The 22,030-nt window shown below is 44.7% G+C and overlaps 1 protein-coding gene across 2 annotated transcripts in view; it reads right to left on the reverse strand.

Annotated features, from left to right (window-relative positions):
- LOC118787966 (SH2 domain-containing adapter protein F-like) overlaps window positions 1–18,171 on the reverse strand; it is a 99,280-nt gene extending 81,109 nt beyond the window's left edge. For both annotated transcript variants that reach the window (XM_036543756.1, XM_036543755.1), the window contains exon 1: window positions 17,476–18,171. In XM_036543756.1, the coding sequence (XP_036399649.1) occupies window positions 17,476–17,916 (441 nt within the window). In that variant the 5' untranslated portion in view covers window positions 17,917–18,171. The remainder of the gene's footprint in view (window positions 1–17,475) is intronic.
- Window positions 18,172–22,030: the final 3,859 nt, after the last annotated feature.

The raw sequence follows: 22,030 nt of genomic DNA on the forward strand, positions 1-22,030 counted from the left end.
CAGCAAAGAGAAATCGATAATAATCCTACCATTGCTCCAAATGCATATGTGATGTCTGTATCTGAATATGAAAACCCATCTTTAACCCTGGCATCATTACAGTTCCAGGGTACCACCCTCCAAGAACTGGGTGCCAGTGCACATGCCCTGTAAAAGTTTAGGGATTTCGGTTTAAGTGCATCTGCCTTACAGAATCCTCACGCAGAATATCAGGAGTAGCTCTCCTTTTCTCTGGAACTTGACACCACTGCTGTCCATTAAACGTGCTCTGATGGAGATTTCTCTAAGCCCGTGGTCATGAGGGAAGCTGCTCCTCTCAGCACACCAGACTCAATGACACCTCTCTAACCTGCCACAGGCGTTTTCCCATGCAAAGCTATTGACCCACCTGTCGAGTTCCCAAGGGTGCACAGACACCACAGAGCATCCTTTGCTCTTCACTGCTACAAATTCTGTATGTTTGTGTCTGTGCATCAGCTTCAGTGTTACCATCAGCTTCTCTATTACCAGCTAGATCATATCACCTTTATCATCATCATCATCGTTGTGAAAAACGGCTTATGGCACATGGCTGCTCATAAGAAATCATTAATTACATATTCCGTTTACACATGTATATTTAGCTGCTCTCAGTAGTGATAATTTTTCCCTGTATTACAGATGTCTCCTTTTTCATTGCCCAACATTTGAGCTGAAGGGGGGGGAGGTGGGCTGGCAGTAAAACCAATTAGCCCCTGATTGGCTGTAGAGGAAGCCAGAAACCCCTCCTTTCTCGAAAGCTCCCCACAGAAGAGTAATTAACACGAAGCAAAAGCGGCCGACTAACACGGGGGCAGAGGCGCTCTCCGCAGCAGAGGCCAATCTGGTGAGGGCCCATCTGCCGGCGGGCACGCTCGGGTGTGTCAGAAACGCGGCCTCCGTCTGCGACGGAAGTCAGACCCAACCGCGGCGCTGCGGGGGCCTCGGAACGGGAGAGCGCCGCCACCTTACGCCGGGCGTGGCTCGGCATGCGCGAGCGGAGCAGCGGGCTCGGAGGACTCCTCGCGGGTCCGCCGCCCATCCCACTGGAGATAGCGCCTGTCGTCTCTCCGCAGAGGCAGAAAGGACGCTCCTCGATTGCATGCATTCCAGGACCACGCAGTCCCGGCTGCAACACGTCTTACACCTGTCATCCAGGAGATAACCTGGGAAAAAAAAACTTGGGACTGCTTAACATGCAGTACAGCTCTCAGGGAACGGAGTCCGTTTCGAAATAGGCCCGAGCTGAGTGTGTGAGCTGAGAGGGGGAACTGTAATAGGCACCTGCCATTCTTGCTCTGTGCACCAATGAGTTACTGAAGCCACGATGATTAAAATTCAATTGTGAGCCAGAAGTATATTAGGCCTATGAGAACAGCCCCTCCCCCTCAAAATACACATATATACACACACGCACACACACACACGAACATACACGCATATACACCATAACACTCACAGGGGAACGAATTTAGCAGACAATTAAAATATAAAGCATCAGGCGCAATAAAAATGAAACGTCTCATTTCTAATCTTGATTTCAGGAAATGAAGTCCCTAGCCACTGGCACCAGTTTGATTCCAGACACATTGCCTGCCACATCCCAGCCATTCTGCATCTCCATATTCAGCTCTGTCCTTCACCATTCCACAGTGTCAAATTCTGCTACAGTCATTATGTATATAGACATATACAAAAAGCCCAATTTTACTGATTGGAACATTTTCTGCAACCAGCGTCATCTTAACCAAAGGTCATATTACAGCCTGAAAGTCTGTGTAGAAGATACAGTGCTGCATTAGCTGTTTGCTTGGGAGACACCCATATCTAGAACAACCGGCATAGCATCCATTCATACAGCTGTGCATTTTTTGGAATAATTCAGTTTTTAAGCACCTTCCTCAAGGGTACGACATCCTTTCCTTTTTCACCACGGCTTGGCCCCAGCTGGGAATGCCACAGGCAACCCTTTGGTTTGGGAGACCTGGCCCTAAGCACTACGCCACACCGCTGCCAACAGCGTGACAAAGCACGCATTTCAACACTGTTCCCCACAAAAAGGGCTGAGAGAAAGTCAGATACCTCCGCATGCCATGGAAGGAGAGAGGAGAAAGAGGGTGGAAGAGAGAGAAAAAAACCTGACATTCGTGATTTATGCTTCACGCCACAGGGGGATTTCAGCCAGAGATAACCTAATACGACTCGAGGCTTAGCGGCTCTATTGCATTACAACGTTTCAAAGGACTTTTTTGTGGCTGTTGCTCTCTTGTTCTTTAATAATAAAAAAAGGGGCTGCTATCGGAACAAATGAAAGCCGTCTTGGCGTCGGGGATAAACAGCTGCAGCAGGTGCCGGGCCGAAATGAAAGCGGGGCTCCCCCCGTCTCCCCAGAGCTGCGTCCTCCAAGACAGGACAGGGCCTGCGCGCGTTTCCGGAAAACAGGTGATAAGCAAAACATAATGAAACGGGTGCCCGGCCTTTGTTTCGCTTCCTAAGCGTTTAAAGGGCGTCTGGGGGTAGGGGTGTCCGCTGACAAATCACCGCTAATCATCAGCACAAGCGATTACAGAAAATCAAACTGGATCTTGACAGTGCTAAGATTTCCAGCAAAAAAGTCAATCATTTGAAAATGCACATCCCGCAGAATGACTGTTTAAATTGCACCAAGCACACACCTACCCAGCTGTCCTTAGCAGACTGAATTAGAAATGTTTCCGGTGTCCAATCAAACACTTTCCCCAGATTTAATTTTCTCAGAAACCCACCCAGCTGCCTTACCAGAGGTGAACAGCTTTTGGAAATGCACCATCTTACACCCATATTCTCACACAGATGTAGTTAAAGTGTATAGTCATGTGCAGTGAAACAGTTTGACACCAAATGTTCCCACAAAAAGGTTAATCAGGGTTGAACTCATTTACCATGCACACTGCATGGTTTCTATCAACTGTGAACTTGAAGGTGATACTGATGTCTGTTATTTGCTTTTTATTAGGGATTGCCTCCACAGGGAAATTCAAGGCCTAAGCTGGTCGCAGACCAGTCCACATGCTTCAAAGTATTATTTCCTGGGAGAATTAACCCGGGACTCAAAGCTCGGCTTCAACAAAGATTTATGAGTACTGTACGCCTACGTAGAAATCGTGGAATAAAGCTCATGAAGCCGTCCTGCTGCAGGCTCCTAATTTTGCAACAAGTCACCAGCAATCGGGGGGAATAAAAAATCTAAAAGTGCTCGGAAGTGAACAGAAGCATATTTGTCTTCGGGTGAATTCATTTGTTAGCTTTGCTTTTAGCCTTAGAAAAGGCTCTCCAATTCGATGTTCAAGGTTACGGCTTGCCACTAATACTGGAGAAAAAAGCAATGGAAGAAAATTGATGGGTAATGTAGTGTTCTCGGAGCAGCAATTTAGACCTAAAAGCACACTTAGCTTTCAAGGCTCTGCTGTCTTGTCCCACTAGATATTCAGGTAATTAATTTAATCCCTGTATGTAAGAATGTGACACTGGAGAGATTAAACGTGTTGCATTTATTTCCCTCCCGCCGCACAATTACGCATATTGCCTGCACTTCTTAAGAGCTCATCACTCAGACAAAGAAGAGAGTTCACACAGCAGAGTTTCTGTTGGTAATGTGCCTTGTACTGAAATTAGCATTTAAACAAAACATAAACCATGCACCAAAATGTGACATACATTTGCTTTTATTCAGATACAATTTTGGAATCCATAAATATACTTTGCTTCAAGCATTCTGTGCCATACATGTATCAGCTAATCCATGTCCATTTATTGCAGATATTTCTATTTATTTTTTGAACTAATGTCATTATCGCTTTTTGTGTGTTAATATGCTGCATTGTGGACAATTATGTCCCTGTGCGCTTTCCATCTGAAGCTCATTTCCAGGACATCTGTTTTTTTTCAAGGCACAGCTTTGGTTTTTTCATGTTGTCTAACTTATTAGCTGCTCTTAAAAGTTTCACGCCACATGAAGCGCGGTTCCTCTGTTCTCTGAGCCTGTACTCACGTGGGGAGGGGTTCATGCTGCAGTCAGGAAACGATTACTGTCTGGTACAAACGGTGGGGATTAGCGCTTACTCACTGACCGTGATTTACGTCGCAAACCGGCAAATCTTTTATGAGGCAAAATACTGTCCAGCAGCAAAGCTCGGCTGCTTAGGAATTACACAACCGTAACTTCCAGTACAGGCGCTACAGGTCATTTGCACTTGGCAAAAAAGACATCCGAATGAAAGGAAAAAAAAATGTTGGCATCATTAAACAAAAAATGAGAAAATTCTGAAAGCGGCTGGCACGGGCTGGGAGAGTTGGAGTTGGAGAGTTTGCGATCCACAGTGCCAGACTGCTATCTCTAGGACTGCGAAAAGCTGTCGCTGGCATGGACTGGGATGGCTGCAGGCATGCAATCCTCACTGGAGTTAAGATTGCCTCCTAAAACAGCTCTGGGTTCAGCCTAGGGAGATACCATCTGGGATGGGCCGGGGGGCAGTAAAAGTTCACAAGTATCATGTGAACAGCAGGTCAAAAGACTGGACAGAGGAGGGCTAAAGGTTACAACAGCAAACTTGTTTTGTTCTTATTCTTTAGCCTTTTACTGCCAGACATGAAATCCTAGAGCACTATGGTTCAGTTGTCTGGAACACTATTTTGAACCCCAGGAGTCAAACATACCGATCTACAAACCGTTCTACGGGGGATGCCATCGCCATAACACTTCACAGAGCGTTGAGTCATCTGATGAACTGGAAGAGCTATGTGAGGATGCTCTTCGTGGATTACAGCTCAGCGTTTAACACAATCATCCCGGACATATTAGTTACCAATTTCCCACAATTTCTTTGTACCCCCACCGTGCAATGACAATAAAGTCTATTCTGATTCTGATTCTGATACACATCAGAAAAAATAGGTAAAGAGCCTACATGTTTATCATCAGAGAGATACAACACTTCCAACCAAATGCTTCTCCAACAGGTTTGCTGGCATCAACTTTATCTTAGAAAACAAGTATTCTTAGGCACAAAGCAGTAGACAGGTGACATAGTTTGTCACTAAAAAGTTAGAACCTATTCAGGTTTACTATTTGAGTACCATAGGTTAGCACAGCAACCTTGAGTAAATTCTAAAATATTAAGTAGCTCTTTCAGATGATGTAGTTATTAACTGAATTTTAGCACTGTTCTTCACCTTGATGTGTAATGCACTGGGCTTTATGCACCTACTGTGGTCGTTAATGATACATCTGAGGTATGCATTTGATATATCATGCCATAAGTCTTGAAAGTCAGCTTGGATAAGACCGTCTGTCATTGTTATGGACAGTAATAATAACAGGGAAAACAGAGGGTAGCTTTTAAAACCTCTGCCTTTTAAAATGGTTGTAACAATGTTCTGGGTTTTTCTGTCGTGCCCTTGATATCTCTCTCTCTCTCTTGCGCTTAACAAGGGAGAGGACGAAAACTGAGATTGAAGGCTGTCCGCCTCTTGTTTCCGTGACAATGCCGTACAGATCAATCCGATGTGAAAGCGCGCGGGACCGCGCCGCGGGACCGCGCCGCACGAGCATGCGGTTTCTGTCCCGCTCCGTCTTTCCTCCAGGCTCCCAAAGCCACAGGATCCTCTCGCTCCTCATTCCTGGGATTACGAAAAATGCAGGCAAGACAAACACGTTGTATAACTCGGCCCAACAGAACAAACAGGACAGGGGGAAGCTTCAGACGCCACTCCTCTCTGATCCTGCTCCTTTGGCTTCCAGCTCCGAGCCCTGTCCCTATACACCCTCTAGGTATGAAAGGGATTCCACCTCACAAACCCCCCCACCAAATGTACCCTTTTATTCACGATTCATCCTCTTCTCCAGATGGCTGACTCTTTGCTCAGATGAGCAAATGCGATGCATTCACGCCTTTCCCCTCGAGAGCAGCGGCGGTGTACCGAAAGAGACCTGCAGTGTTTCCTGAGCAGATCAAGGTGCTCTTAATATACAACAGATTAAGCACTCGAGGATGCGTCTGACAAAATCCAATTTCCTTTACTGATCTGTCTCGCTCGCAGATTTATGAGTGGTTGAGGATGAGAGTTCATAAAGGAGAGAAGTCAAACTTGCATGGAAGGATGGCCAGTGCTACAATGGAGTACGCACAATACACACACGCAAAGTCACACACAGACACAATAACTTATGTAAACACATGCAAACACACACACAAACATTTTCCTCTGCACCGACTGTGACATCTTAGTCTCAAATTCAAAGACTTACAAATCTGAAAGAGACCAGGAAAATAAATTGGATGTTGCCAAACGTATCCTCGGGTGCTTCAGCATCAGTGTTATGAAAAGTACAGTCGGTTCGACTACAAAAAAAAGGCTCTGAAATAAAAATAGCCTTCAGAATGCAGAAAAGAGGGTCGGATTATGTAAGACCAAAAAAGACTAAAACCCACAGAGCAGTGTATATTAGCAGGGTGTAGGACTGGAGGAGGCGGGGGCAAAAAACAGCAAAGGGCTCTACGGAATGAAAGGAGATGAGGAGCTGGAGGAGCGAATCGTTTAAATGAGGTCACTCGGAAGCGCCATCGCCTTGGATAGCCCCTGCGTGACGCGAGCGCAGCTAGGCCTACGGCCCCTCAGACAGACTGAGAACTGTGGGATTTTGGGCGAGGTCTCATATCAAACAGCCATCTTTCCGGGGCTTTCCAGAGGACCGCGGCGGGAGAGGGAGGTTGCCTCGGTCTGCCCTCCAGGCGTTCACCTAGAATGCAATCCCATGGGATACGGCATCTGATTTTTCCAGACCGTGACACGCAAATGGAAAAAAAAAATATATCGGCATCGTTTTCAAATTTGGTTCTGGTTACAAAAAAAAAAGAAAAAAGAACTGAGACTCCCAGAATTCCAAGTGGCAAGCACTGACTTGCCCAGCCGAAAAGGGAATGTCGCCAAGTTGTAAACACTTCCTGTCAGGAAGGGAGCACTTCCTTAATCCCGAAACAGCCCTCGCGGTCTTTATGTTCCAGGAAATGAAAGCAGATGCCTGCCTCTTTACCTCAGTGCTGATCCCTTGACAGCTTGCTCCTCTAAGAAAGGCATACACTCTTTGAAATTACACCCAAAGGCAAGTCCTGCTGCCCAGCAGATAGCAAACGACACCTGAAGATTATGCCAACGGTTACCTTTATTCACTTTTTTGGCCTTCACACACTTCCTTTGTGGTTATTCAGGCTTCCTTTCCTTCTTACATACTCGGACACAATGATGTGGACACAATTTGGCCGCCATATCGAACACCATATTGCTACACTGTGCGTTCTTTTGCCTATTGGTTTGTTTATCATAAAGGCACATACTGTGTACCCTTGGTCTGTATGTTGCATGTATACAGACAGAACATTCCTTATAGAAATATCTACAATATATTATACAAATAAATTATGCTTTGATATAACTAAATTATTTTGTGTTCTCTGAACCCCCAACCCACAATAGGCCACAATAGGGTACACAAAAGGCTACTGTTACAAAGTAGTGTGGGAGCCACATAATACTGTAAATGTGCTGTGTTTATAGCAGCCGAGAGAGGAACACTAGGAATACTTCAGCTCCAGTCCTCTCAGATGACAAAATCATGCTATGGCCTATCCAAAAATACCTCACTCTGAGATCTGCCATGCTTAAAGACCTTGCCTTCTTGAAAATCTGAACGGACTGTGTTAGAACTTATGCGGATGTCACTAAAAATAAATGTAGATGTTCCCGTGAGAAACGCTCTTTACTCCTGGACAGGTAGAATGTCTGTGGTGGAATATTAGGGCAGGCTTGGAATGTGGTCAAGAGCTGAGGCTGACGGGAGCAGACTGTGAGCGTGCTCGGTGTGGAACCCTCCCAAGGGGTGCAGAGACTGCAGCCACAGCGCTTCCATAACACAAACGGGTAACAAGGTAGCACCACCGGCAAGGGCACGGACCACAGGCCTGTGAACCGCTGCCCTGGATACAAGGGAGACCATATGGAGTCCTTTGCTCTGGTCTCCTCCAAAGAATAATTCCAACGTTTTAAACACCAGAGGGAATGACAAACAATGTTCAAAAGTCCAGTGTTCATCTTGGAAAGGGAAGATGGTCATTTATGGGTGTAAACTAGCGTTTTGTGTACTCACTGCAAAAAAAAAGAAAAAGTAAAAACGTTCCAACTTTTACCATCGGGGCGGTTAAAAATATCCAGGCTTTCTGCGGCACGTATATACATACCCTGGATGGCACAAAACCTCAGGGCTCAATTTGTTTCCTTTTAATCAGCCTGCGATGATCTGGTTTCCCAGCAGCCCCCTCTTTCAGGCACTGTTTCACTTGGTCATTAAAATAAACAGTGCCATGTGTCCACAGCTTCTCTGAATGCATCGACCAATGCAGCTCTCTGACTGCCAGACAGTGTCTTCAGTAGGACAGAGTCTAGTGGGGTATCTCAACAGATAGGAAGAATTGGAGCTACACACTATAGAATATAGTCAGACTACAGTAATCAGTTCAGTTTTTAAATATCAAAGAAGTGAGAATTACAAAGTAACTCAAAAGAAAAATCCACACTCTGCTATGGTTCCTTAATTATGATGAATTCGTACCTACTGCTGCACAAGATTTCCCTTTCCTACATGCATGTAATTCCAAGCCAAATTCCTTTCTTAGGGCTACCTAGTCTTCCTGTAGTTTTCCCCTCAGATGACATCATCCAGACACTGAGGTCAGCTGTAAACAACGTGGCCGGGGCCGGCGCAGGCCTCGCAAACGCCCGAATTCCTTCCTCCCGTGAGGACTTCCAGAGTTCCTGGATCAAACGAACTCAGACGCGTGTTAGCTAACAAGCTGAGCTACAGGGTAGTACGGACAGTAGCTTCTGAGGGACTGCAGAGAAATACTTCGCTTAAAGGGCGCTGTCAATGTGCTCCGGTTTTTGACAAGATCATTTGTTGTCGGCCTTACCACATTGGAAAGGGTAAACACAGGGAAGGTGTTTGTATCAGGCATTCATGAATGAGCCTTGTAATGGCCGCTCAATTAATGTGTGCTTGGTACATTCAGCATGTTTCCAGGGGTTAAACTTCAACAACCTGCATTGTGTAGGAGACTTATAGTTACTAGTGTTAAGTTGTTTTGTGTGCCAATATGTTATTATTGTAAAATATATTATTACTGTAAAATAATAACAGTTCAAAAACAAAGAGGTTACATGCAATTATGGTTATAACGTATTGTCATCAAGACCTACTTGGAGCAAAAATGGACAACACTTCACAGTTATTTCAGAGCGACCCATGTAGCTTGATATTTTCAACCTTCAGTGGTGTCAGTCTTTTCCACTCTGTGATGGGGTAAAATGTACCACTCCTCTTCTAATAATCCATGCATTTATCAGGGTCTGAAAGCATACCTCTGACAAAACACGGTAGCATGGCGTGGAGACAGGATGTTCTTTGCACCCTGACACTCAAACACACCTGTCCTGCCTCTAGAAAATATGTGGGGTATTTCAAACAGTTTGAAAGGTGTATAGCATTACAGTGCACCATAGAGAATAATCTGATTGTCTCATATACAGTGACCTGAGGACTGACGTCAAACATTTCAACCGCATACCAAAGTCACTGACAATAATCTTTTTGCGTCTATGTAGTCATCCTGCCAATAACAACAGGTCATAAGACCATGAAAGAGCATTCCATTACGACTCATGTGCTTTGAGATTACACTGGAAGAGAAGATATGCGGGTTACTGAAAATGGCCCCTGTCGTATCATTACTACTAAACATAAAAAATGCAAACAGAGTCATGACTGTATTCATGAGAAAATTATTTATTTGTTTGCCGGATGCCACACAATCCTGTGTGACTTGCAAAGCTCCAAGTTTACACATTTGCATATTCAATTATACAGCCCGATATTTTCTGAGGCAATTCAGGTTGAATGCCTCGCACAGTGGCACAACAGCAGTGCTCCACCTGGGACTCATGCCGGCAGCCATCGGTTGGTGTGCCTAGTCCCTTAACCAAAACGCCACACCGCCGCTCTTTAAATTAATGACACATGCACTTTCTGCTAACTCCTGGCAAGAGATACAGGTAGGCTTAATTGGAATGGGTTGCTTTCCAGCATTTCCATGTGTGTGTAATGCTGCCAATGGGCTCCTTAATTAGGGGCTGACATTTTGGAAGGCGCCTCCCCCAGTCCTGTGCCCTGGTGCAGTCAGCATGTGTCAGAGAGCATGCCTCGCTGCCCATCTAACCAATCCGCCCAGCTCACAACCCAAAACCATCCCCAGTAAATCACACGGGCTTCATTCTGGGCAGGAAATAAAACTTGGTGAACCACATAAATCCCCACCTCTCGTCTGCATTTCGCTCCTGGCCACTGGAGTAACATTCAGAACAAAGGCCACGTCCGCCAGGCTAATCTGCTTATGTAAACCTGTCCAGGCTCGGGGGGCTGCTTGTTTGCATACATTGCGCAATCCAAAGGCACCCGGGTCACGGGTAGGTTGAGTGTGACTGTAGGGCCCCGCTCCAGCACTATTTCGACATCTGACATTCAGCAGAGCTAGCTGTGAATCCTGACAGAACACTGACAGGAGGGGTATGACAGCGTTCACACTGACGCTCCCTCCTTAGCGCCAAAGAAACAAAACACAATGGTGGGTTCACATTCATACCATGAAACCCAGCTAATATTCAGACACTGGTGTCGCGTCTTTGTGCAATAGCGGAGAGCAGCGGCTAGGGAAGATGCTCAAAGCATGTCCTCCCTTAAAGACTGAAAGACAACTTCTCCATCTCGCAGCCTCAAAAGGAAAATGAAATCTTGGCAGAGAGGAGGGCAGGTAGATCAGTGAAGAGTGAGATTAACCTCGCGCGTTTGCAGCCCTGATTTTACAAAGCAGCAAAACGACTCCTCTCACTTCCCAGGAATGTGCCCATAACTAACTCAGCAAACAGAAAATGAATAAGACAAACATGATCATTACAGCCGAAAAGGAAATGAAAATGTAAAAAAAAATATATTTGATTAAACAGAACATGAGTAAGTAGACAGCAGAAACCATTGTGAGTGCCATGATGCTGGTTCTACTGAAAATAAACAGGATTAAATCTCTGCATGACATAAAATGCTCTCATAAACTAATTACGCAAAACTGTCCCTTCAAGGACTCCTCCAAACAACACCTGATTGGATGCCTCCATCTCCTTTGATTCTATTATCTGTTATATGATCCTGACAATATAGGTTTAGCAGCTGAGGCCTACTTCCTGCGTCCATTTTGAGGCGGTGTGAGAAGGGCGATGTGCTCTCGCATGAATATGTAAAACAACGTTGCGCGCTTTGCTACAGAGCTGAGAAACAAAACAAGTCGAATGGAAATTGGATTTTGAAATGAAAAAAAAAAGAAAGTAAGAAAGTGACTGAAGTGAGGCGCAGGCAGATAACATAGCTGGCAGTGAAATAATAATGATAACGAGAAAAGAAATGAAATGGGTATCTTTGAGTTCAGCTGTTTTCCTCTGTGAAAACACACTACTGGATGAGTTTCAGGGAAATGAGTGCTTTCGGTTTTCATCACATCAAATAATTTGTTGGGGGGGTGGGGGGGGGGGGGGGGGGGGCGTTGGGGTGCAGCTATCAACCAACAACAAAATGATTTCAGATGATGAACCACAACTCTACACATAGTAGTCTGTGAAAACATTTTGCCAAGAACAATTAAAAGATAAGGAGAAGCAGAAGAAGAATAAGGAAATGAACAAATCACTGTGAAGCAAATCTGTCAGTGCAGCGTGTATTGGTAGCCCGCACAGTAACCATGTGAGAAAGAGTGATAAGATGTTTGTGTCTATTAAACAGTTTGTTTACTGAAAGGGATATAAAGCAGGGCTATTGGTCTTTGAGGGAACCATAATAGTTGAAATACTTTCACTTAAATCAAACCCTTAATTGTAGCCAGTCTCATAGTCTGCTACTCAGAAGTCTAGGGAGAGAAACCAGAAAGACCCCCAGCAAGGGTAATGTCACGGTCCCTCTCATTTACACAATCAGTGAGGCAACCTTTTTTTTCCACCATAATCATTAAAATAGAGATAGCCTCCCATGCGTGCTTCATATACAGTACATGTGGCACTGCAAAATCCCAGAGGCAAGGCATGCTGGGAATCCATGGTCCACCTGTCTCCCTCTCCTAAATGTTCTCGGAATCTCATTGGATAGTCTCTTGGGGGAATGATAAATTTACCTTCTAAATTTGACAAAGTCAAGTAAAATACATACATTAAAAATAGTGCACAGGATTGAAAGAAATGAAGCTAACTGCTAAGTTCACCTAAACTGTAACTGACAAGAACCACAGTAATTAAATAAAAGCCAAGTAAGCTAGGGCCTAAATAGTCCTTCATAGTCACACAAATAACAAACTTCAAACGGCAAGCCTTCAGCTTTCTATTTACGAGACAGCTTCCATGATCTGCACTTCTGCTTTGTTTTGACTGCAAGTTCATCTTCTCTGTATCCCTCCCCTAACTTTGAAGTGTCTTTGAGAACTTTGTGCTGGAGGGGAGGGGGGCTGCGAGAGGGAGGATTTAATTAGCTCTACGGTGGCCAAATAATTGATCGTCTCCTTCCATTCACTGTACCATGAAGGTCTCGTCATTATAAACAAAATACAATTTACAAACAGCAGCAACAACAACAATCAAAGCTAATGTGGTTGGTTTTTTTTTCCTATTCTATGTGCTTGTTGTGTTACAGCTCCTGTCATTCAAAATGTAAAATAGTGAAACCGCCTCAGGTGGGACTTCTAATCAGGCAAGCTATATCACACTGCCGTGTGCATGAAATCAAGTGACTCACTCCAGAAGGAGTTCCACTAGCAGCCATGCTGACAGCCACAGACTGAGAATAATAAATAATGAACTTCAGACGCTAACCATCCAGCAAAACGCTGGACGCAACTATTGGCAGCACAGGCATTAGGTAAGCGGTTACATAATTAGCATCCACTGCCGGAGTAATTAAAACATCAATCTAGCTCAGGGAGTAAATCTGAGAGTTGTAACTTGCCTCTCTCTCTCTCTCACTCTCTCACTCCACCACTTCAAACCTGGCTTGTGCCTGCACAATTGGCCAGCCAATTAGGTGTTTGTCAAACAAAGGCCTCCACGTCTCCGCTAAAAAACACGCTTCTGTCATGACAAGGCCTGCACCGAATAGAAGCATGCTCACGTTTGTGAACGTGAGGTATATAGTGAAAGTGGTCTCTCTCCAGTGTAAGTACGAGGCAGTGGTGTCCTTGTGGGCAAGAAATGTATCGCAATATATGCTAATGAAAACAGAATTCACAGTATTAGCATATATGCTCACTCCTTTCTTAACATAGGATTTGTGTTGTCAGATATTCCAAGATACATTTAGCATATATGTTAATATACTTACATGTTTTAGGGCAGCAGTGTGGTGTAGCGGTAAGGAGTAAGACGTAACCCAAATTTTGTTGGTTAAATTCCCCGCTGGGGCACTGCTGCTGTACCCTTAGGCAAGGTACTTAACCCACAATTGCCTCAATAAATATCCAGCTGTATAAATGGCAAGCTGGATAAGTGTGTCTGCTAAATGACAATAATGTAACAAATATTTTTGAGCCACTGCAAAACATTAAAAAAAAATGTTTAAATGTACGTTGAGAACATATACCACAATATATCTTTTTCCTGCACAGGTGAGTGTGGACAGTGGCAAGACTGTGCGTTCAATTTAAATTCAACTCAAGCATTGCATGCAGCACACTCCTAAGTGCTCTGTAAGTGGCACCGGCCACACATTTCAGAAATTCACAGGAGAAGGTTATAACTCTCAGCAGCTAAGAGCACGGCTCACTGAAATAAACGCAATCATACCTGACGGCTGCTTGAAATTCCACCCCCTGATTGCAATCAGACGTCCTGCATCACACAGAGCCAAGTACCACAGTTAGGACCGAAATGATAGCCTCGCTCCCGCGCTCAATTGTATCAGCTGTCAGACCGCTGTGCCAACCAAAGAAAACCAAAATGGAAAACAACCTCCTTGGTTTGAGTCCTGCCATATTTGAGCTCTGGGTGGGTTGGAAAGTTTTTAATAGCCATTCTGGTTGCTGCTACATCTGATTGGGCCCCCCTCCAGTTTAAGTCTTTGCCATGACAACCCTCGGGAGTGAGGTGGCCCTCCCCGGCTCTCTGTGAATCGTGAAATTGGCTATTACGTGCGGATTTATTTAAGACACCGTTCCATGTGCTATTTTAAACTTTATTTTAGAGCTCTGTCCCTTAACAGCGTATAATTTATCCTCTCTGGTCAATAAATAGAGTGATCCATTCAACATCTCCCCTGTGTTCTTGGTTTTTATTTATTTCTTTTTTATTTTACTTCATTTCACAGCTGTTCACTTTTGCCTAGACGAGCAGCATTGCCCCCCTCCCATAGTCTCTTGCCTGAAGTGCCCCTTCTTACATGGCCTGTATGTTAATTTTAAGGAGGCCATTCTGTGGCATAGCAGTGCCATGCTGCCAGTCAAAGTCACTGAGAGCAGCAGCCAACGCTGGCACAATAGCATCAGATGAAGATCTCACTGACTGCCTCCCTAACATCACAGAGTCCTCACAGGTTCATTCTCATGCTAGCTTTACAGAAAAGCCTCCCTCGCTCTCGCTCATCCTAATGAGTGTGTCTGTCTTACCCCAAAAGAATATGCTTCCTGTCCCTACTCTTTGCATTTGGATAAAGAGGAGGAGGAGGCAGACATAACGTTCTCATCGCTCCTTGAAAATGTTGTGCCTAATTGATGTCTGAGAACAAAATAATCCCCAATTAACAAGAGAAAGCAGTAATCCTTTTAATTAGACGAGCAGCAGCTTCAGTTGTTCAGGAAAAACAGTTTGTCGCTCAGTTCCCCATCGCCTTTATCTGATGAACTCTTCCGGAACAGTCTTTATTACACAAACGCAAACCTTGCTCGGTCATCAGATTCAACCAGGGGACATAAACCAGAGATAACAGCTGCTGCTTTCTCCGAGAACGTGACAGCACAATGCAATACCAGCAATCTCTGCAATCCTTACATTCACTCACGCCTGGGTGGAACACGGCACAAAACTGCTGTTATAGGAACACACAAAGCCGAAAGGCCACGGAAAAAAAAAAAAAATGTTTTCTTAAATTGTCCAGCATATACAGGACAACGAGTGTGGTGACAAGTATTCCAGGAAATTAAAAACAAACCTTTTTGGCTGTAACCTCAAACAGCACCTCGGGAGTTTTCAGTGAGCATGCCTTCGGCAATGTGCTAGCCACGCCCTGAACCAGTAGGCGTGGGACATGAAGCGTGAAGGAAGCGCCTCATTGGACAATGGGGGCGAAAGACACTGCACAGTCACCGAAGCTGCACATACCCAGCAGCACTCCGGAGTGCATTCCTCGATCGTGTTCCGGCAGGGCTCCTCCTACTTCAAAACTACTATGATCGAATCTGACGCACTGAGCCAAATGGAGGAACGGCGGCGGGGGGGGGAAAAAAAAAAAAAACAAAACTGGTCCCTGGTGAATCGCAACTGCGGGCGCAGTGGGAGTTACAGATAGGGTGTTGCCTGCATTGGGCAATACTTCTGCACTCCCTCTCACGTACAAATCCACAGTCCCTGGGCCCTCTTTGCCAAACTGAGATATGCCAAAGCGTGACTGCAGCCAGTGCAGTAAGCAAGCCCTCACACTCTAAAATCATGTGTCCCCTGGGTCGTGTTTGGCAGGCAGACACTGCAGGCTGCAGTCACATACAGATGCGCGCGGAGGAAACTGAAAACTGTGTTTGCTTGTAAACTTAGTCGATAATGCGTTTCATTACTTTCAGCACCTGCCTCCGCAAGCGTCTTTGTGTGAACGCTGAGTGAAAACAGACTCAGCTTGGCTCCAAACCCTCTTGAAAAGAGAGCAAAAGTGCTATTCTGAGGGTAACACAGACAGCATATGCAGTGGATAGCGGAGAATACACAGAAATAAAGAAAAACCATGTAGGTGAAAAAAGCACTGAAATGAACTGAACTCCACAATGTCGCAGAGTAAAGAACATCGGCAGGCTGTCAGCCATTGCATCACCAATCCCTTCCTGTCAATCAATCCAGGATTGCTCAGAATTGAAAGAATGGTCATTTCAGACCACACATATGTAAATTCAGCATACAAGTAACAATGGATAGCACAATCAGAGTGTGTCAACTGACAAACAAAAGCAAAATTAACAAAAAATATTATGACATCTAATTTCCTTGATGAAACAGAAAATTGCTACAGTTTAGTTTCCCGGGCCGATGAGAAACAAACGGCATAAACTGAACCTCTCCCAGAGTACGACCTACATAAAACATGAATGCTGTATTTTCAAACTGTTGCAACAGCATCAGCCATGAAGGTACCAATGGAATATCAAAATCACCAAAGCAACCAGAGAATACAAATCAAGATTGGCAGCTGCCCCTGTTTTATCCAGAGACCATTTTCAAAACAGTGGCGGACAGTACAGGTTTATGATCCCATTCCAGATAAAACTTAAGGGATGAATACCAGCTATGGAATGATATACGAAGCTGTATGTGGTTATAAACATATGTTATGAACAAGGCTTACAATTTATTCTGTCTAGCCGAATAGAGTTGCTTATACATGCTATCTATATATCAGACTGTTTTGAATGCCTGGTTGTGGCTGACATTTATTTCACATTTTCGATATCCCATTACAACAATACTCTAAACTGAATGTAATCTTGTGTATCTGAATTATACATTATTGACATAAACACTGCAATAGGTTTCAGATTTCAGCCGTTGTACAGCACGATGTAGATAAAAACGGTTTCCTCTTTACACGTCAAATCGTACAATGTGATTTCGTCTCATTTCTGTTTGCTCTCAGAGAGCTCAAGTGAAGACGGAACACACGTCTGAAAAATGTGACGCCGTTTCAGTGCGCAAAGTCAAGTGTGTAAAGAGCATCTGTCTAGCGTCAACTGGGGAATGTCTGTCACTACCTGGTAACAACGTGCACTGTCTGGCATGGATTTGTGTCCACCGCTCAGGAGCTAATTAAATAACTTGTTCTGCCGGTTTTCATGTTATCTGTCTAGTAAAATGACTATGTGCGGCGTGGATATGTAACTTTTGTTTCAGCAAGTATTTAGGAACTCGATTAAGTGTTATGCAACAATAACTGTCGCCGTTTAAAAATAGTTAATAGAAAACAAAACGAGAAAAAAGTTACTTTTCCCTTCGAAGTTGTTGTAAACTTCTCCGGGTTTCGCACACGCATGTGGTGATTTGTGTAAAGGCTACTCGGAAGTTGTCTCCCTTTAAGACGGCAAGGGCCATTACCTTTTCTTGCTTGTTTTCCTGCTCTACTGGAGGTGATGTGGGAGATTTCACGTTCCCAGCAGAAACAGCTGGGGCTGCTATAATACCACTGCCTGTAGTGGGGTTGCCTTTCTCGATCGTTTCCACCTTGATAAGCCGGTGTTTCGGCGACACGTATTTTATGTCCGGCGACCCCACAGAACTCAAGCCTGTTGAAAATGAAATGTTTCCGCCTCCCGTGTAAGGGTCCTCGAAGTCCAATTCCTTCTGTAGTTTGTAGGCAGCTAGAATGTCCGGCTGTGCGGGGCTCGGGTAGTGAGAAGTGGCCCCTGAGCTTGGCTGATGGTAGCCTGGCGTTCCGGGCACAGCGGGGTGGTAGTGTCTGTAGTCCGGCTTCGGGGGAGCCGGAGGTGGCGCCTTGGTGGTTTTGAATCCCAGGTGTTCCTTGAACCATTTGGCCATGCTGCCAGCGCATTGCTCACAAGTCTGTTTTAATATTTCGTTCCACTTTTCCTGCCGAGGTCCTCGTTCCGTGTGCGGCTGAGTCCTCGGCTCTCCCCGACCTGCTGCTGCGTGTTTCTCCAGCTCAGATTCCGTCCTTTTACCCTGCGCTGACCAAGTGCGCAGAGCCCGAACCACTCCGTGCTGTCCTGTAACTCTGGCACTATCGCACTGACAGCGAAAGCGCTCTGCGCTCGATCTCCGCCGAGCAATATGGGGGAGCGCGCATCTGGCTATGGGATACGATAGTTTCCCAGACCAGTTACCTGAGAACATTCACTGCCACCTACCGGGCTGATCTGTTACTTTTATTTCAAAACTAGTGTTCGACTGTGATACTAGGTGACCAATAATGATAATAATTATGATGGCAACAGAAATAATGATGACAGTAAAGCTTTTAGCCATTATATTTTTCCCTTTTCCAATGTACAAAGAAAATGAACAAATATTAATAATGTATATGTAAACTATTCTTGATTAAGCCACCCCATTTGATTAAACCAGTTCGCTTATACAGCTTCCTGAAACAGTCGCAACGTATTACTGACATGGTAAATAAAGGCATAATCGCTCGTTACTAAGATCTGTGCAACAGACAACTGTACCCCTTCGAGGTCCGTAGCTCAACACTATCGCAAGTTTTTTTTTCCCCCTGGTGACTGTCACAGTTTGTTGTGCTGAAAGTCTTTACACCGCTGTTGCCAAATACGTGCCGTTCTCTCGCTGAAATATTAGCGTGTTTAAATTTTATTAAGTTTAAGAGGTCAACATTTCCTTTTCGACAGTCCTACAGCAGCACAGCGGTAAAGGTGAATATCAGCTTACACTGTGTGCATATAGCGGAGGGGCGTGTTCATCTCAATGACCAGTCAGGCTGATTTGATCATGGCATGCACTGCAGCTGACCGGAAGAATGACACGTAACTGCAATTACTCAGTTGCGCTTGGCCCTTGCCAGCATGACAAATCCTTCCCGACCTGCCGAGCCTTGCACGCAGATGAGCTTAGAATTCCAGCAGGTAAAGTCATTTTGATCTGCCATGAGAATTGTAGTTGCCTTTGGTGCCTTGCTTGCTTCTTTTGTTAATTCCTAAGCAGAACACTCATTTAAAAACATTTCCTGTAACTGAAAACATATTTCACCAATACTGGAACTATGATGGCTGCAGCGCTCGTATTTCAGATTGATAGTTTTAATGCTTAATTGTTTAAACCGTTATCCATTGTATAATTTGTAAAAGACAAAGAAACGCAGCATACCGTGGGTGTCAGACAGTTTCCGTCAGTCTAGGTCCCTTCACACATTGAAAAAGCCGCATACAACACAGAGACCTTGAGCGCATGTCTGAAACTCTAATTGAATTGGCGACTTACACAGGCAGTGCCTCTTCACGTGGAAATGCGACATCAATGGATAGAGACAAATGGGGCCTAGCACCATAGCTTTTTATGAACCAATATGTCTTTTTAAATGAACTGTTTTCTAGTCAAAGAACGCACTATGCAGCTGGGAGGTTAACCTTGTACTTGGGGAAAACATCTTTATTTATCGAATATAAAAGTAATCTGCAAGACTTTTGGAGGAGTAGCAATTTGTTACAGTAAACCCTATGTGCTTTATCCACAGAGCTTGATGTCTCATTTCTCTCTCTCTCTCTCTCTCTCTCTCTCTCTGGTCCCACAACAGCAGTATTCCGTAAGGTTCAGTGTTCAGAAGTCCAATCACTGAGCAACATACAGCCCCTATATGTACATCAGTAAACAATAATAATAATAATAATTCTTATTCTTATTATTGTTGTTGTAACAGTGATTATGTTGCTTCTCTCAGCTTTGTGTGTAATGTCTTCATCTGTGGTGGGGACATCACATGATCATGTGGAAAGGGAAGAGAAACACATGCTGTAAAAATCCCGGCACAGACCTGTGGCCACAAACATCTGACATAACATTGAAACTTAGGGAACTGTATTCATGATCTGAACTTTGCCAGTTAAAATCCACCAAGGGACACTGCTGTTGTACCCTTCAAGGTACTTAACCTGAATAGCTTCATTAATATATCAGACTGTAAGCTAAATAAGTCACCCTGGGTAAGGCCATCTGCTGAATAAATAATGTACTGCATGCTTAGAAGTGTTCAGAGATGGGTTATGTGTTCCGTTACAAAGCCCTGGTCTAGGGCAGCTGCAATGAAAACAGGTTTCTGTTCCAGCCTGGCACCCAAGCACATGACTGAATTAATCATTAGCTTGACTGAACACATTTAGCATTACTTTCCAGTTCTGCAGGCAGTGGTATCTTAAATACAGGTGGAAAACACGCTCCGTGCTTGCTGGTAGCCCTGGATTGGTGCAATTTGCATGCAATCCCTTCCGTAACATCAAAAACGAAATATTTTGAAGAACAAACAATATAATGAGAAAATGTGTACTCTGTGTGTGTACTTGTCTTGGGGGTGGAGCAGCATTCATTCGGCTGTGCTTAGTCATTTAGTTACTCCTGCATGCTGCATGACTGCAAGACACATCAGGATCCTCCATGGCACCAGCCATAACCAGCTTAGGAAGGTTACCCACCTTTTCTCCGTGAGACAAGCAGCACAGCCCCCCTGAGATTAATGAGTCCGTTCCAGGAAGAGGGTGCCAAGGCTGGCCGTCATCAATCACCGGCCTGCCATCAGGCGAAGGCTTTATAGACCCGGGTCACTGCTGGCTCCAAGATTTGCATTGCAGATTAGAAGCAATTGGAGACAAATCTTGCGGCATTATAGGTTATCCAGCCTAGAGGTTGGAGCCCATTTACATGTCAGCTTATGAAAGTGTGACCATGGCTTGCGTTTGCGGTGAGTGCACCTAGCTGTGCACAACACTGATCGCTCATCCCGCTCATGCTCGTGCTCGAGGTCTTCCCGCAAACGTCTTAAATGTTTTAAATGGGAAGATAAAAGGGATGACATCTAACAGAGGGAGAGGTTAAGCCAGCTGAGCGATAAGGTAATTTGCTCAAAAGATGCAGCGCCGGTGTAAGTTTAATTAGAGCTGTGGCATTCTGTTGCTGTGCCAACATGTGTTCCACATATAGGCTCACCGTGGGATGCATGGTTCCATAATTAACCCCCACAAGCCCCTCCGCCGATGTGGAGCATCACAGGGCGCAGAGAGCTCCTTGTCTAGCATTCACGGCCCTGCGCAATGGGGACTAATGAGGCGCTAGATTAATAACCTTTCCGTCACAGCAGTCGTTGTCCGTTTGATTGATGAACATCAGCGCCAACAGGTGAAGTGTGCCTCATTTGGCCCGGTTCAGAATGAACCAGCGGAGTGGATCTCGCAAAATCGCTGCCGCCATACTTCATTTTGCAAGCAGCAGCGCAACTGTCAAAGCCATTGAGTGAAAGGGTTGCAGAATGTTCAATACAGACGACCACTACAGGGATTTGCTTGCCCAACCCCCGCAATGAAGCTAATTTAGGAGCGAAGCAATAAGCAGCGTGAGGTGGGTGGTCAGTTTGCCACACCAGCACCCTGAATGGTCAGCTCCTTCCGATATTTGGCCAATCAGCGGGCCTACTCCAGTCCAGCCTGTGACAGGAAAAGCTGTTAGCGGAGCAGGAGTGCACTCATAAATGGATGGAAGGGGCGATCAGGATATTGAGTTAAGGACACAGGAAGGATTGAGATTTCTGTTTATTGCAGGAACATGACACATCCATTAAAAAAGCTCTTTCCACAGAATGGAGCACTTTTGAGTTTTATTAAACAAAATTGCAGTTTGTTTGCCCAAATTAAAATGAGGCCCCAATGACTAATACTGCTCCTACTCTTTAAGGTTTCGGTAAGGACGTAAACAGAAATTATTTGAAATGTCATCTTCACATTCCTAATTTCAACACTGGTTGTTTTTTCCTGTTTTCTGATGTCAGTATAGCCCTCGGTATCACTGCATGTCATGTCATTTGTGATAAAGGTACCGTATTTTTGTTGAAGGTCTGAAATCTGTAGAAGAACCAATATGTCATAAGTTTCTGTGTGTGATTGACCCCATCTTTCTAGATGACAACAGAATAGCA

Source organism: Megalops cyprinoides, chromosome 13, assembly GCF_013368585.1.
Source record: "Megalops cyprinoides isolate fMegCyp1 chromosome 13, fMegCyp1.pri, whole genome shotgun sequence".
NCBI classification, from domain to species: Eukaryota; Metazoa; Chordata; class Actinopteri; order Elopiformes; family Megalopidae; genus Megalops; species Megalops cyprinoides.